Raw genomic sequence first — 16,737 nt, 5'->3', positions numbered from 1 at the left:
AAACTATGGGGATAGAAAACAGACCACTAGTTGCCAGTGGCTGGAGTTGAGGAAGGGTTGGCTACATAGGGGCAGCAGGAGGTATTTTGGGGGGTGATGGAACTGTTCCATATCTTGATTGTCAAAATAAACTGTATGCTCCCCCCGAAAAATATATATAGTATGTATATACATATATTTGCATTTTGTGTATATATGTATATACAAACATATGTACATTTATATGTATATTCCTATACATAAATGTACATATAAATATATTCATATATATGCAAAATAAAACAAAACTTGATTTTCAATATATTAGACAAAGAGCACATTAGTATTTTTAGCAGTACTCCCAGCACTCTTTAAAATGGGCTTTTTCACATAAATTTTCCTAGGACTGATATATTTAAAACATCTTTAAGTGTAAAATCGAAGCATCAATTTTGTAATTTTGTATATCAATTTTTAAAAATTTATTTAAAAAAAATTATTGGAGTAGAGTTGCTTTATAATACTGTGTTAGTTTCTACTGCACAGCACAGTGAGTCAGCTATACGTATACATATATCCCCTCTTTTCTGTATTTCCTTCCTATTTAGGTCACCACAGAGCAGTGAGTAGAGTTCTCATTAATTATCAATTTTATGCATAGTATCAATAGTGTATATATGTCAATCCCAATCTCCTAATTGTACGCCAATTTTTAAGTAACTGTATTATTTCCCACCCAGAAATTTATATTTTATTAAAAATCTATAATTGGGATGCTTTTATCTGATTGAACAAAGCCACCATGCCATAGTTTATTAGTCTTGGCTTTTGTTTAGAAATATGTATTTGTCTCCATTCATTTAAATTTGTCTTTTCTGCTCATAAAACCCATTTATAAAATCAACTGGATTAAGTATATGAAGATATGAAGACATGAGACCATGATTTTTGTATTACCCCAACACACCAAATATAGAATTTCAATTTCTCCCCATATATCTGTGAACTTATTAAATAGATGTGTAGTTGTGAAAATTTTTTATTGTGGCCTCCAGAGAGCACAAATTCTACATACGACTTTTATTTTCACCTTTCATTTCTATCATGCTATTGCTTCTTCCTCCCTCAAGTTTTATCAGGAGGCAGAAGTAAATTTTGGTATAACACAAAAAGAAAAGGACAAGCCTACAACTCAGAGACTGGGTTATATTCCACAGTTGGAGAGATGTCATGGACATGATAGAAATATTCCATTTTCTCCAAGGCCGTTAAGCCTCAGCACTTTCCACTAATTTGGTCCCCTGAGTCTCAATTTATTTAGTGTATGTTGGTTCTTTCACCCCCATCGCAAATATTCAAACTCAGTTTTCTTGTTGAGGAAAAACTTGTTCCTGGAGGGTGAGTTAAAAGGTTCATTAGACTTTCCACATCCAAAAAAAAAAAAAAAAAAAGGACATCCCTATGTCCTCGCTCCTTTTGCCCAATCTCACCCTGGCACTCCCTTTCCTTTCTGTTACTCATCACTCCCTCCTTAATATAGAGCTACATTCATAGGGAAAATAACTTCCTTCTTTAAGTCTACTAAAACTAAATCAATAAAAATGACCATCCCCCCCCAAAAATATGGTTTCTGGTAATTCTAACTAACACCTAGTACTTAATATATTGCTTGGGACACAGTGAACATTCGATAAATATTTTTTAATTGTATTACGGAAAATTAAACATTCAAAGCAATGTTTTTATTTAATGGATAAACTGATGTTTCCTATGCTAGAGAAGCCAGAGGATTACTTAAGAAAGACCAACCTCTACTTTTGAGGCATATAATTACAAGGGGGTGATGTCATAGGAAGAAGGAGGAACCAAGAGAGGGATCTGGTCTTATGGTACTGCACCAGGAAGGCACAACAGCCTCGTAAGCCTGTGGCCTCAACTCAGCTTCAGCTTCAGTTCCTGCTTCTGAGGCTTGCAATGTATGATGAAATGCACAGTGTTATGCACTTTATGGGTGCTTAAGCAATATTTGTTGGCTGACTTAATTGAGCTATATTTGCAAAATGGCAAGGATGTGAGGAAACTTTCCTACCTAAAAAGAAAGCATTCACAGTGCTAGACATTTGTTAGGCAAATAAACAGTATAATTTCAGCCTAAAAGGAAAAATATTCAAACCCCTATCCAATAGGCCTAGTGGCTAGGCAATCCAAATGTCAGCACCATGTTTCTGAAACTTAATTTAAAATATCATAAATTGTATGTCATCAACTTTGAGGACGTTTCTTTCTGCCTTTCTGTTCCCGTTCCCTGTCCTAACTGCAAATCCAGAAAACTTAACTAGTAAACCTAAATATCACCTGTCTGGTGAGATTTCCAAGTAAAAGCAATGTGTCAAGCAGTGATTTAAAAAAAAATCAAACTTAACAGGGACGCACTGGACAGTGTTTTAAAAAGAAATTACCATATTCAACAGTACACTTCCAGAGAGCAATAGATTCAGGAATTTGCTCATCATTGTAATGACACACCTTCTATACCTGACTTAATCTGCTGAGTGCCAAGGGGCAGATGACCCCTCTAATATATCTCAAGGACAGATGGTTACTTATGCCCAGGGTATGTTTTTAAGTTTTAGGACAATAATATATTTGGCCCAGTCCCTTCCTTCCACCAGCATTAACTGAGTTCCAACTAGGCATCAGGGACGTGTGAAAATTAAGCTCTAGATCCAACTGTAAAGTTTTACCCTATTTCAGGTGAATTTTTCCTTTGCTTGAAACAGTTGCCTTGAACCTTTTCCCACTTCTTTTTCTGCCTTCACCACCTGCAAATGGCAACGTGGGAATAGGTGATTAAAGTTAGAAGTACAGTCAAGACGTCATGAAGGGCAAGGCAAACTGGTTCACTCTGGCGATTCAGTTCATTGTCTTACCCCAATAGTATTCTGCTTAAGAAAATGCTGTTAGATAACAGTAACACAGTTTTACCTTTGCATTGGGCATCATAGTAGTTACTGAGATAAATATTAGGTCTTGCTATAAGGTAGTAAAGTGGACGAAAGAATGGAAAAACATGATGAGAATCATTTTATTTGGTGAAATGAGGAAATACTTCACCTAATAGCCAATAATCAACTTCTATTTTGCAAGGTGGTGAAAGAACTATAAGCTAGTTATTATGCTGGTGACAGTAAGAATAAGAATAGTTTACATTTTACTGAGTTCCAGGCACTGTGCTAGGTGTATTGTTGAAGAGCCAGAAGAACGCTGGAGATTATCTAGCGAAACACATTTATTTTATACTTGAGGAAACAGGCCCAGAAAAGTCAATTTATAAGTATTGTGTCAGTTGATGGGAGACTCAGGTTGCTACCCACTGAGCCAACCTAAGGTGCCTTGGTCTCTTTCTTAATATTTCATAAAATAACTGTGGTCTCTCCGTGTATATTGCTCTTCGGAAAATTGTTTATTTTTTTAATAGTAACATTAAAAAACAAGTTTCAAACTATTTTCTTTTTGTTAATTTGGTCTCACATGGGCAAATTCTAATTCAAATGACAATTCTTAAGCTATGAGACTAGCATCTAAAAGTGAAGAGGAAACTACGTTTTATAACTCTACTAGAGGAAAAAAAAGAAAGAGCAGTACTTTCTCCTAAAAAGAGAGAGAAAAATAAAACCCACAATTTTAAGTGAGGTTTGTACTGGCAGGAGGTGGTAGAGGGTAGAAAGACAGGCATTTAATTAGAAGAAAAAGAAGGAAAGGAAAAGGGTTTCAATGTGGAATGTGCAACTCAGCCTTCATTTCAACGTGCACAGACCTCAGTAGATAGTTGGAAACCTGCCAGAGAACGAGGCCTTGGAAACAAGCTGGAAGACATTGGAGAGACTTTAACCAAAACAAACACCAGCAGGGGATGTGGTTGGCAGAGCTGAAAAAGCAAAGGACTCTATGAGTCACTCTGACATTAATTTTGAATGGTATCATGCTTCCATTTTGTTGTACAGGGTATCTATACAGAATTGTATATGTATGTATATATATATATATATATATATATATATATAAAATATACATACACACATATATATTATTTAGGTAAAGAACATGTAACATTACAGTCATTAGAAATATACAATTAAAAAATATAGAGTAGAAAAGAACATCCAGTATCTCACTATTCTAACCATTTAATTCACCATTTTTCATGTGCAAGTTTTAACAGAACTGTAAGAGTATACAAATAATATGCAATACTTTGCTAAATATCATAAACATAGTTCTATGCTGCTAGATACCTTCATAAACATTGCTTTTCAGAGAAATAATATATTAACTGAGTTAAGATAATTTACTTCATCTAATTTTTTACTATTTAATGTTTTGCTGAATTTGTCTTCCTACAAGTAATAGGAACAGTAATAATGATATCAGTAGCTATCTTTTAAAGATAGCTACCATGTGCCAAGTGCTTTATATGCATTGTTATTAAATTTTATAAAATCTTGCAAGGTAGGTATTATTAGCTCCATTTTATAAATAAGGAAATTTATACTCAGAAGTTAAGTGACTTGCTCAAGGTCATAGCTAATTAATGGCCAAGTAAGCACTGAATTAAGTCTGTCTTGTTCCAAAGCAGGTCCACTTTTCACCACAAAATGCCACCTTTCTGCTAAAATGAATATATGCTTTTTCTATATTTTTGTGTTTATCATAGATTTCCAGAGGCGGAATTATTGGTATAAAGAGTATGAACATTTTAAAAGCATTTACTACATACTCAAGGTTGTTTTCCATGAAGGAGGTATTTATATAAAGTGTCACTATCCCAAAAATTTTTACAGAAGGAAATAAATTTGAGGGAGAAAAAAGAGGTTACATCAATAAGTGACAAAGGAAAATCTGTCTAATGTAAATAAAGCATCTGTAATCATTCACCTTCTGTAACATAGAGGTTTCTAGTTTGAAGATCTGATGGTAGGAAGTGTTCTCTATCTCTGGATGTGAATAGGTACATATAAAAGTCTTAGGAATTATAAATGTGTACAGGACCTAGCACATAGTAGATGCTTCATGAAGATTCAATTTGACATGGACTTCTGGCTCCTGATGAAGATGTGGAAAGCTGAAAGGAGTGCCACCTCCATCCTAACAACAATCAAAACATGAATAACCTACGAAATCATTACTTTTCTTGAACCCAGAGAGAAGTCTCAAGGCAACCAGCCAGCCTGAAGTCTGGAAAAAGACAAGCACTTGCAGGGAGAGATGGGACATGAGCACTGGCTCACCTGTGGCTACAGAGGGAAGACAGGATCACATAGAAGCTGGTATAAAGAATTCTGCTGAACATGGATGGACCTGGAGATTATCATACTAAGCGAAGTAAGTCAGACAGAGAAAGACAAATATCACATGATATCACTTATATGCAGAATCTAAAAAAAATGATACAAATGCACTTATTTACAAAACAGAAACAGACTCACAGACATAGACAATGAACTTATGGTTACCAGTGGGGGAAGCGTGGAGGGGAGGGACAGATTGGGAGTTTGGGATTGACATGTACACACTGCTATATTTAAAATAGATAACCAACAAGGACCTACTGTATAGCACAGGGAACACTGTTCAATATTCTGAAGTGACCTAAATGGGAAAATAATTTTAAAAAGAATAGCTATGTGTATATGTATAACTGAATCACTTTGCTGTACACCTGAAACTAACACAACATTGTTGACCAACTGTTTCAATAAAAAATAAAAATTAAAAAAAAAGAATTCTGCTGAATTTTTAATGAACTGCTAAAGGCCAAGTATGGGCTAGCATAAGAGTACAGTACGCTCATGAGCCACAGATACAAGAGGAATACATGCACAGTCATAAGCTTTTCTCCACAGATTTCTGGTACTGACCTGATGGAGAGAAGCCCTTGCAGTAGGAAAAGCGTGAAACCATGTGCAATTTCTCTCCCCGCTCCCCATGGAATAAAAGCCCTAAGCCTTAGGGGAAGGGCATCAAACCCTATTCCCCGCAGGGTGCAGAGGAAGACCTGATATAGCTGGGGGAAATGTAAAAAAAAAAATAATTCATTCCTCTATTTCTGGGGGTAGCGCAGGAATTAGTCCTGGGTCCAAAACATTTAGGATGTCTTACCACTAATAGAGGGGCAGGGTAAGTAAGAGTCTCACTCTCATGACCTAGAAGCACAGTATCTGCCTAAGACTGGGGTTGAATCAGGAAAACAGAGAACTCCTCCCTGCCCCACACCATCAGGCTAACAAGCACTTAAAGAAGCTATAGCAGTATACCACTAGGGGAGGCAGGAGAGCATTGAGCGAGAATCTGAAGCACAGAAGCACAAGGAAGAAGCTCAGAGAAACCCGAGGATGGTAAATACCCCACCACACACACACACACACACACACACACAAAATAAAAACAAAACTCCTAGATATTTCATATTTAAACTGCTGAAAAACAAAGATAAGGAGAAAAATCTTAAAGGCAGCCAGAAGATAGAAGGAGGAACGATAATGACAACGGACTTCAGAAACTATGCAAGCCAGAAGACAATAGAGTGTTATCTTTAAAGTGCTGAAAGAAACTACAGTAACTGTCAACCCCAAATTCTATATCCAGTGTAAATATCTTTTAAAAATGAAGGAGAAGTAAGGACTTCTCACACTAAAGCAGAGACTTCATTACCAGAATCCCTGCACTAAAAGAAATGTTAGAGGAAGTTCTTCAGGCTTAAAGAGTATCGTACCCAGATAGAAACTTGGATTTACCCAACGAAATGAAGATTCCAGAAATAGCTCAAATGAGTATAAATATAAAATTTCTTCTTTTTAAATTGCTCTAAAAGATAACTGACTAAAGAAAAAGTAGTAGTATTGAGTAGAGGGAAAATAGTAGTAGTAGTGTAGGTTCATATCATACCTAAGAGCAAAATGTATAACAACCATAAGCATAGTACACAAACTAGCACACCACACAGTGAAGTGGTAGAATACTACTTGAAGGTATACTGTGTAATTTAAGATGTATATTGAAAAATCTTGATTGTGGTGGTAGGTACATGTCTGGACATGTTTGTCCAAACTCATAAAATTCTACACTTAAAAGGATGAATTTGCCAAGTGTAAACTATACCTAAATAAGCCCTAGTTTATTTATTTTTTTAAAGATTTTTTTGATGTGGACCATTTTAAAAGTCTTTATTGAATTTGTTACAATATTGCTTGTGTTTTCTGTTTTGGTTTTTTTTGGCCACAAGGCATGTGGGATCTTAGCTCCCCAACCAGGGATCGAACCCACACCCCCTGAATTGGAAGGCGAAGTCCTAACCACTGGAATGCCAGGGAAGTCCCCTAAGCCCTAGTTTTTTAAAAAAGAGAATTATCATGCACAACTCACCTTTTTACCCTCTTGACTTTTCTTCTTATGGCATCACAATTCTGATGACTGCTGATGAGAAACCATCTTTTTGTGTTATCTAGCCTTACCTTTGCTTTTTGCCTTATATAACTGAGGTTTTTATTCCTAATATCTGATGGTGGAGAGAGCTCTATACCTTCAAATCAAGCCAAGTATACACACGCACACACACACACGCACACACACACACACTTAACTACACACCCCTCAGGAATTAAAATGTGCGTGGAGCCATGGAGATTATAAATGTGCCATAAAGAAGAGAAACTTCTATGTATAAGGTGTAGGTATCTGCGCACAAAGTGGCAAAATTTGCTTAGATCACACAAATGTTAACTAATCATTCAGTCTAGAATGCAATTGAAGTAACAGAAACAATATATTTGTGTCTGTATCACATTTCCGTCTATAGCTTATTGTTTCTGTTAATAGGTCAGGTCAAAATGGCTTGAAAAAACTTTTGTCATGAATATTGATACTCTCTCTGTTCCTTATACTCACCAAGGTTCTTTCTGCTTTTAGGATCCTTCCACAATGCTATTTCTCCTACTCAACGTCTGTGCTTTAGGCACATTTGCGCAACTTTTAAAGATCTCCCCACCCTACCTGGGTAGATGAATTTAAAAAATAAGCTACTTCTGGGCAGATGCAGCCCTAAGGTTACAAGGCTTGGCAGGCAGAGGGCACCTCTGTCTGAACTAGAAAGAGGCCCCTTCCACTGGACCCATTTCAAGACACTTCTACACAACCCATACGTAGAGGACCGGTGGTCAGTCGACAGTAAGGATCAGCCTAGGGACAGTGATCTGGTTTTTGAGGGACATTCCTGGGGAAGAGGAACCCTGCATTTGTACATAACATTATACAAGGTTGAGAAAATGTCTATTCACCATATTAGAGAGTGAGGGAAGGGCACCTGATCAAGGTGATAGGGCCACTAAAGCACCCCCCATCTCCAATCCAGCCCTTACCACTGCCCCTAGAATGAATCAACATCATCCTCTACAACCATACCTTTGCTTGGTTATCTCATATTTGTCCTCCTGATGTCATTTTAACAGTGATTCCCCCAGGGAGCCTGACTTTCAATCTAAATTAAGCCCCCCGTTCTTTACTTTTATATCACTATGAATTTTCTTACAGAAATATATTACAATTGCAATTATATAGTTATTCATGTGCTTACTTATATATTTGCCTCCTCCAAGCCCCCACGCACCCACACACAAATACACACATTTAATCACTTACATATTTCTAGACCATAAACCCTGGAAGAGTAGGGACTATCTGTTTTGTTCACCACTTAAGACTATCACAGTGCCTGGCATATATTTTATGCTTAATAAATATCATTAAACAAATGCAGAGATTTTCTTGTTAGATTATTTGGGAAGCTATCACATACATGTGCACATTCATGTACATAGTATGATATAGAATGCTATGGAAACTTTTTGTAACATTCAGCTTAAAAGTTGAATGTCAGTAATTAGAATGGTATGGACATATAATATCAAACAAGTGATATTTTTATTTGGGTACATATTATTTGAATTATTTCTCTTTTCCTTTAGTGATTTTATTAATTTTCTGCTAATAATGTTTAGATCTTATGTTTTGTTGGTTGGTTCACTATAGCTTTCCAATCCATTTTTTCGTAATAATTATCACAGTTGTCACTGAGCTATCTTAATTTGATCGTTCTCTCAAAGTGAAATGTGTTTTGGCATTATTTGATTTGCAGTGTAGGGTTTCGACTTAACAATCATTTTTGTTATTAGAAAATGCAGAATGAATACCTAATGTAACTCCACTTACCAAATAGATTCTGCCATAAGTACCAAGGCCAATGGTTTTATCCAGTGAGAATATTCCAGTGGGATCCTGCAAAAATGTAGGATAAAACTTTTCAATTTTCTTGGAAAAACAGCCAAGCATTAAATTATCTAGAGTGGAATTTCTAATCTGCCTTGTTCCCTTAGAATTTCCATGGGAAGAACCTAAGTGTTATTTACCAAAAGCATAGCGTTGTCACAATCTCCCTGGACTGAGTGTAGTCATTTATAAAAAAGAAGCAATGGTGTGAACATTAACTGTATAATTATCATAAAACTGTAAAATGCATACAATTATGTCTAGTTGAGGCATATTCATAAGTTAATTAGAAAGGCTATTAAAAGTAGAAATAAATTAATTTACTTGCAATTGAAATACTCTTTTGATATCCATCTTTTGAGTGCTAACCAGACAGGCAGAAAGTTTACCATATGGCAATGGTAATATTGAGTAGATATGTAATGATGAGTAGGTACTGGCTACAAAGTCTAGATTGTTTATATAATAGTAATTCTTAAGAAAGAATATTGCCTCTAAATATAAATAACAAAATAACATCATGGTATTAAAAGAGCATCGTATTTTTTAAAAAAACTAGACAATATAACATGTTTATCAGCAGATTCTTAAGGCTTCCATATTTATCCTTAAACATTGTTTCCTTACCTTAAAATATGGATATTCATTTCTTGTTCACCACAAAACATGGTTTCTTGAATTTTATCACTATTTAAACTCTTACTCTAGCAGCTTATTTCGCTATTTTAGCAAAAGAGATATGAAGTATGAGTAGATGCCAATTTATGCACAAAGTAATAGGAGCACTGGCAAATTCTTGGAAATTCACATGCCTTATAGAAAGCACATTTTATATATACAAACTTTGTATAACTTTGTTTAAAAATATTTTTATCACTGTGACAAATGTGAACTAAACAGAAAAACTATTGAGCAAATGCAATGTATATGACAAATTATAGATTCCTTTAAACTGGTGTGATATTTGTTTAATCTAGCAAAAGTGTCATAGGAAAATGACACAGCTCTGGGATTACTTCAGTCAATAAGTATTCAACTGGACAGAGTCAGGAGACTAAAGTTATAGCCCCAGTTCTGCCATTAATTAACTATATGACTTTGTGTAAGTTATCTACTCTCTCTGGGACTCAGTTTTCACATATATAAAATAAAGGTGCTGTGTTAAGTGATTTCCTAGCTCTAAAATTCTTTAGAAAAAAATCAGATTCTGACATTCTAAAATCCAGATGTTTCCAATGCATTGATATGACAATTGTTAGCAGCCTACTTTCTTAAAATTAGCATTAAAATCAATGTCACAATATGCACAGTATTACTGTAGGAAAATATTTCAGGGAACATACTCCCAATGAAAATACAAATTTTTTTAAAATGATAATTTTGAGGATTCAAGAAAACTAAAAATAGATTGTTATAGTGGACTTTGATAATAGGCATATCATTGCTGTTATAATTCATTGAAAAATTTATGGGAAAAAGCCAACAAAGAAGTTCCTAAGGTTTGGCTTGAAGAGTTTATCAATTTAGCATATTTCTTTAAAGGAGATCTTTGAGGAACTTATATGAGACATTATTAATTCTGGAGAAACAGTCTCTGGTCATCTGTCAAAAGAATCAAATATGTTAGCTGATTCCTATCGGTAAACCATTCTTTGTTACAGTTGAGGCTGCATTTTAGCTAAAAACAAACAAACAAACAAACAAACAAAACCCCGATATCATATATCAGAGAATTACTGTATTATCTGAACAAGTTTATTTCCGAATCTTTGAGCACAGTCTTTAATTTCTGTAATCCTTTTTCTAGCCCTCAATAATGTAAGTACTTTACTCATATTTGAACCCAGGTATCTACATACTCAAAAAAGACACCAAGGAAATGAACGGGACAACAAAATGCTGGTGGAATTCTTGGAGGCCTTATTTTATCTATATTCATGTTGTTTGGAAAATTTTTCCTGCTCACAAATGACCAAAACATCTTAATTCTCCTCATGCTCACATTTAATAAAAAAAGGTTTTAAAAACTCTTTTTCTGTTCTTAAAGGCAGCTCATTTTAGTATTCATTTAAGACTATTTTTTTCATCAGTTTTATGCAATATTTTTTGTTTCCATCTCCACACTAATCTCTTTCAAGACTAAATGATTGCCGAACTCGGCAAAAAGAGGAAGGGAACTATGCTAATTACTAGAGTAATATTACTCAATTTCTTGTATCAGATTTTCCACTGAATTATAGTCAGAGAAAGCTTATTCTGGGCTCCCAAAGAAGGAAGTATTGAGAAGTCAACTTTTTTTAGTCACTGTGAAATTTAAAGTCCTCACCAAGGGGGTCTCTATGATTACTTGGTCTTCTCCTCTGCCCTGCTACTCGGAGATAAGAAAACCAGAAGAGGAAAGATCTTTATATTTATGACTGCTATATCAATTTAGAGAATACTTGGTGGTTCAGTATGTTCCAGTGTTCCATTTGGTTAAAAGAATGGTCACTTAACAAGAAAACTTAATTTGTGAAAGTTTTTTTCAAAAGATATTACTAAAAGTCTAAGTTTTAAAACATTTTTGAACCATAAAATGTTGCAAATACTCCACACTTCGTTATGTTTTTCTATGTATCTAAATTAACTCTTGCAATTTAAAAGTCCTAGTCTGCCCCCTGAAATCCTGAAATTGGGGAGTTGTTTCTGTCTTCTGAATTCAAGAAGAGGGGGGAAAATGGGAACATTGATGGGTAATTTTATTAAAGGCAGGGGGTTGGGGGTAACAGGAAGAAAAAGAACCACTAGAAGGCAGTGTTTGCTGGTCATGGAAGAGACGCAAAAGCAAAGGCTGATCTACAGGACCAAATACAGCAGAAATTAAGAACAAAGTGGAAATGATAAATGGTCATCATAGGTAGCAATACATTTCAGATTTAGGGCAGTAAAAGAGAATCATAGAACACATTCCAGTAGTTAGACAGCTAAAGGAAGAAAAGAGATTGCACAGTACCTAGAAAGAGCAGAGGCTATTGTTCTTTTGTTTTAAATATTAGGAAATGTGATTTTATGAAAATAGTTTATGGAGAGAGAACCTGAAAGTGGCAGATAAAACAAAACAAATGTCAGAGTAAGTTTCAGAGATATTTGGAGGAATGGGCTTCACAATTCAAGTGGAAAATTTAAAAAGGACAATCTCTTCCTTTAGTGTTTCTCAAACTGTGAACTGCACAGACTCTCCTTACATGAGACTCATCTGGAGAATCTTGTTTAAAATACAGATTCCTTGTCCCAACCATGGAATTATGAAACTAGAATTTCTGTGGATGGGTCTCAACATCCAAGATCATTCTTGGGCACTGTTCTGGTGCACTAACATAAAACCCACTGCTCTAGATATTGAGGGGAAAAAGACTGAGAAAACTGATTGAAGTACAATGTCATTTTGAGGTGATGCTCTGGGATACCTAATGGAGGATATGCTGAATATTTCAATCTTTGTGGACTAGAAGGTAAAACTGATTCAAAATAGGGGGCTAAGGGACTTGAGAAAGTGGAAGTTTCTCATGACTGAGTGTGGAAAGCAGGCTTGGTCTGGGTGATGGAAGACTGGGAGAGCTGGCAGTTATATTTAAATATAAACCTAATGTAATTCAAATATAGTTTTTTTGGATCATGTACTATTTCAGATCACCTCTGCCACTACTGTCCTCCAGGCCTGTCTAATCCTGACCTCAATATAGATTAGGACTACACACGGCAGTGTCAAATACCAAGGCCAGAGTTGTGAGGAATGTCATTACCATACTGGGCACAGAAGGCAAAGGGGACTATCATAGTGAAAGACACGCCAGATTTGGAGATGAAGAAATAGTTTCCAGTCCCAAGGATTGAGTGACATATGCATAGTAGGGAAAAAAACTTACATATATATATATATACATATATATATATATATATATATATATATATATATATCTCTCTTTCAAAAAGGAAGCACAAACCACAAATCTCTGTACTTTCTTTTCTGTTTTGTCACCTCTAGCAAATGTTTATTCAATAGTAAGTCAGGAAAAATGGAAAAATGACAGTAACCCACTAATTAACAAAGAAAATGTAGCTTACCCACCTGGCAGTCTCTGGTTATTATGTTTACTCTTTTATTTTATGTCTTTAGGGAATTATGCAAAAAAGAAAGTACATTTCTCACTCCCCTCTCCCTGCTTCCCCAGCTTTCACTATTGTTTAATATTTTAGGTCTTAAAAGATATCTATCTAATAACAAAAATGCCAAATAACCTTCTACTACTTTCTTTAAATCACAATTTGCACAGCCAGCTTGGTCTCTTTCAAAGGTCCTTGTCTTGTGGTCATTTAGCTGGCCAGCCCTAGAACGGACATAATATATCAATCTTAAACTAGACCCATATTTAATCATTCTATACTCTTCAAGATTCTTTTCTTGCTCAGTGTGAAACTCCAAAGTCTGAATCCCCCCTCATTATCTGGCTGTTGCCAAGTTGGTATACTTGGTGTTGACAGATGCCAACTTTCTGACCTCATATGTATCCTATTGAGGATAATTATCACAAGGGATCTCACCATATGCAGGTTTCTTTGCTTGCTTTATCATCTCTACTTTGCATAAAAATGCAAACTTCCGAACAGATAACTTAGATATCTCTTGACCTTTTCATTTACTCTTATTTCTTCAGCAACTTAGGAAATAAGTCAAATGCAAAGAAATCCAAAATCACTAATCTATACCTCAGTGACCAAAACAACAGTGAATGTTTTGCATCTCTAAAAATTTGATGTAAAAAAGGAATTCTAAATGGGGGTGCTCTTCTTCTGCTTGATTTCTTAGGGTTTAGACCCTGATGGATGTTCAGGAAGAGGGGAAACTTATGCATAATTTGCTCACATGGTGAAGATCTCCATGATATAAAATAGCTCCTATGTAATAGAAATGTAGAAATTGTTAGAAGTTGAGGACCTTACGAGACTTTCATGAAGTCTGTAAAATGAGGCCAAACATCAATGCCCTGAAATTTTGTCTTCCCTCTATCCCTATATTAAAAACTAACCTCATCTTTCTCCCCTCCACACCCCCACCAACCCCCAGAAAACTATTTCAGTGAGCTGCAATGTAAAGATTGTAGCCTTTCCCCTTATCTTCTTGGCTCTCACCAAGTTCTCATGTCCAGGGCCATGACCGGGTCAGTTAGTCTGGGCCATTTCCCCCCATTTTTTTTTTTGCAGCAATCAAACCTTTTCTCCTTGTTTTTGGAATTCCTTGCTCTATCATTTCTAGGAGGTCTTTCCCATTCCTCCCTTCAGTCAATTTAAAAAAGAGTTTATTTCAGTTTGCCTATGTGTGGTTTCCATATTTGCCCTAGTTTTTTTTTCTCTTTCCCCCACCGTACACAGAGAATGATGGAGGAGGGTAACATTTCATTCATTGGTTTTACACTTGGGAGCAAATCTAGTCAGAATATGAAAGTGCTGTTCAGAAAGGAAACCACCAATTGAGGCCTCCATATTCCAGAAATCTCATGTATACACTGAGTGGAAAAATATTTAACTTTTAAAAATTCTGTGACTTTATTTTATGAAGCTGCATCAATAACCACAATGCTGATTATCTGTAATTCAACACGTTTACACTGAGGCTCCTTTAAAAAAAAGACTGAGAACAATTTGCTAAAATGTTACCCATGTGCATCACCTCCTCCTCCACATTGTTTTAGTGTGAAATTATATAGGTGAGGCTTGGGGAATGCCCCATTTCTGAGGGGGACAGGTGTCTGCCATCATCAGGAAGACAATATTTAAATGTAAATATGTATAAAATAAATGCACTGCTACTTTGAATAGTCCCATAACCTCAAGGTTAATATTTAGCTTTTCCCAAAGCAAGCAGGCCACTGCCCTGTACTACAGTTGCCTGGTGATCATTCCAGCACGGTGCATGCTTATTCCCTTTAGAGAGTCCAGGGGCCCTTTGCATTCAAGAGAGGGTGCGAGTGAAATGCCAATCTAAAACGGGAACTTGAAAAACGGATTTGGGTGGGATCCAATATCTGCCAGAAATCAGATGCCAATGAAATAAACGGTGCTGCTAAAATAATAAGTCTACTAATAACGACGGCGATAATAGCTCACCAATCAATTACAACTCTGGAGGAAAGCTGGGCATTTGGGAAAAGGAGAATCCGCAAACGAAAACCACGAGAAAAAGCTAAATCTGGTTAGCAAGTGAGCGCAATACATTTTTTTTTAAATTGGGGTGTGCAGAATTCACTTCTTCCCCAAGCGGCGTCGAGTTCTTTAGCTCCGGCAATACTAAATCAGGACCAGTGCCCTGGCAGAGTAAGAAGGTTTTAGAAAGTGCTATTAGAAAGTGAGACTTCAACGCTTGAATTTTCTGGCCCGCTGGCACCTAGAAGGAAAGGTCACGCCGAGAGTGGGCATCTCTTCTGGGAAAAGAAGAAGCAAACGACGGGGCGGCAGGGTGACAGAGAGGCGTGCTTTCAGGAAGCCACGCGTCGTCGCGCTCTTTGGCCTCTCCTTGGGCCCCGCTAGGACAAGTACCCGAGCGCCGCTAGACCAAACGGGCCACATTTAGAAAAGGTCCCGCTGTTTGCGGCCCGCACCAACCTACTGCCACCTCTTCCCACCATCCCTTTTCCCCCCGGCCCTTTGCCTTTCCGTGAGTTTGGAGCAACCCGGGTACCCAGGGGGCGCCTTTCCCGCAAGCCCACTCCCGGGGCCCCCTCCTGCAGTCGCGGTCTTATCGAAGTCCTGGCCTAGCCAGGCTTTCGGACGTCTGTCCCCTCCTTCGATGCTCAGAACTCGCAGAAGAGAGCACTTCGGGGGTGACGGGCGTCCTCTACTCACCGGCAAGTGGCCCAGATCCGTGACCTCCTTGTCCCTCCAACCCCCAGGTCCCGCCATGACTTCGAGCGGAACCGGAGCGGGTGACTGAGTTAGGCACGCTCGGGGAGTCTGAGGTGGAAGCGGACAGAAGTCGAAGGAGAAGGGAAAGGGAAAGGGCCGGGGAAGGCAACGGGGACAAGGGTTTGCGGCGTGGGAGAAAGAGGAGGGGAATGTGGAGGGAAAAGAGCAAGGAGTGGAGGGAAGCCGGAGTTTGAGAGGCGGGAAAACGAGTCTGGCTAAGGCGAGAGAAGAGTCTGAGCGTCCGTCCCGGAGACCAAGGAGTGAGAAGGGTGCTCCGAGGGCGAGAGCGCAGCGTCTGTCCCGGCAGGGTGCGCCTCTTTCAGGGTGGGGAGGGGGGCGGTGCAAGGAGGGGGCCCGGGAGCAGCTCGAAGGGGATTGGTGCAGCGTCACGTCGCCAGGTGGGCAGCCCCGCGGCGGGGAGGCGGGCGAGGGGGCCACTGGCCGAGAGAGGTGCTGAAGGACTATAACGGTTTGCGAGCCGGCCCCCGGCGGCCGCCC

At 37.6% G+C, this 16,737-nt stretch overlaps 1 protein-coding gene across 4 annotated transcripts in view; it reads right to left on the bottom strand.

Annotated features, from left to right (window-relative positions):
- NRK (Nik related kinase) overlaps window positions 1–16,510 on the bottom strand; it is a 166,444-nt gene extending 149,934 nt beyond the window's left edge. For all 4 annotated transcript variants that reach the window (XM_029241281.1, XM_029241276.1, XM_029241278.1 and 1 more), the window contains exons 1-2: window positions 16,180–16,510; window positions 9,244–9,309 (exon numbers count right to left, since the gene is read on the bottom strand). In XM_029241281.1, the coding sequence (XP_029097114.1) occupies window positions 9,244–9,309; window positions 16,180–16,236 (123 nt within the window). In that variant the 5' untranslated portion in view covers window positions 16,237–16,510. The remainder of the gene's footprint in view (window positions 1–9,243; window positions 9,310–16,179) is intronic.
- Between the last annotated feature and the right edge of the window lie 227 nt (window positions 16,511–16,737).

The sequence above is a fragment of the Monodon monoceros genome, unplaced genomic scaffold (assembly GCF_005190385.1).
Source record: "Monodon monoceros isolate NGI ecotype Baffin Bay Population unplaced genomic scaffold, NGI_Narwhal_1 Super_Scaffold_22, whole genome shotgun sequence".
NCBI lineage: Eukaryota > Metazoa > Chordata > Mammalia > Artiodactyla > Monodontidae > Monodon > Monodon monoceros.
This window is presented reverse-complemented; position numbering and strand designations above follow the sequence as displayed.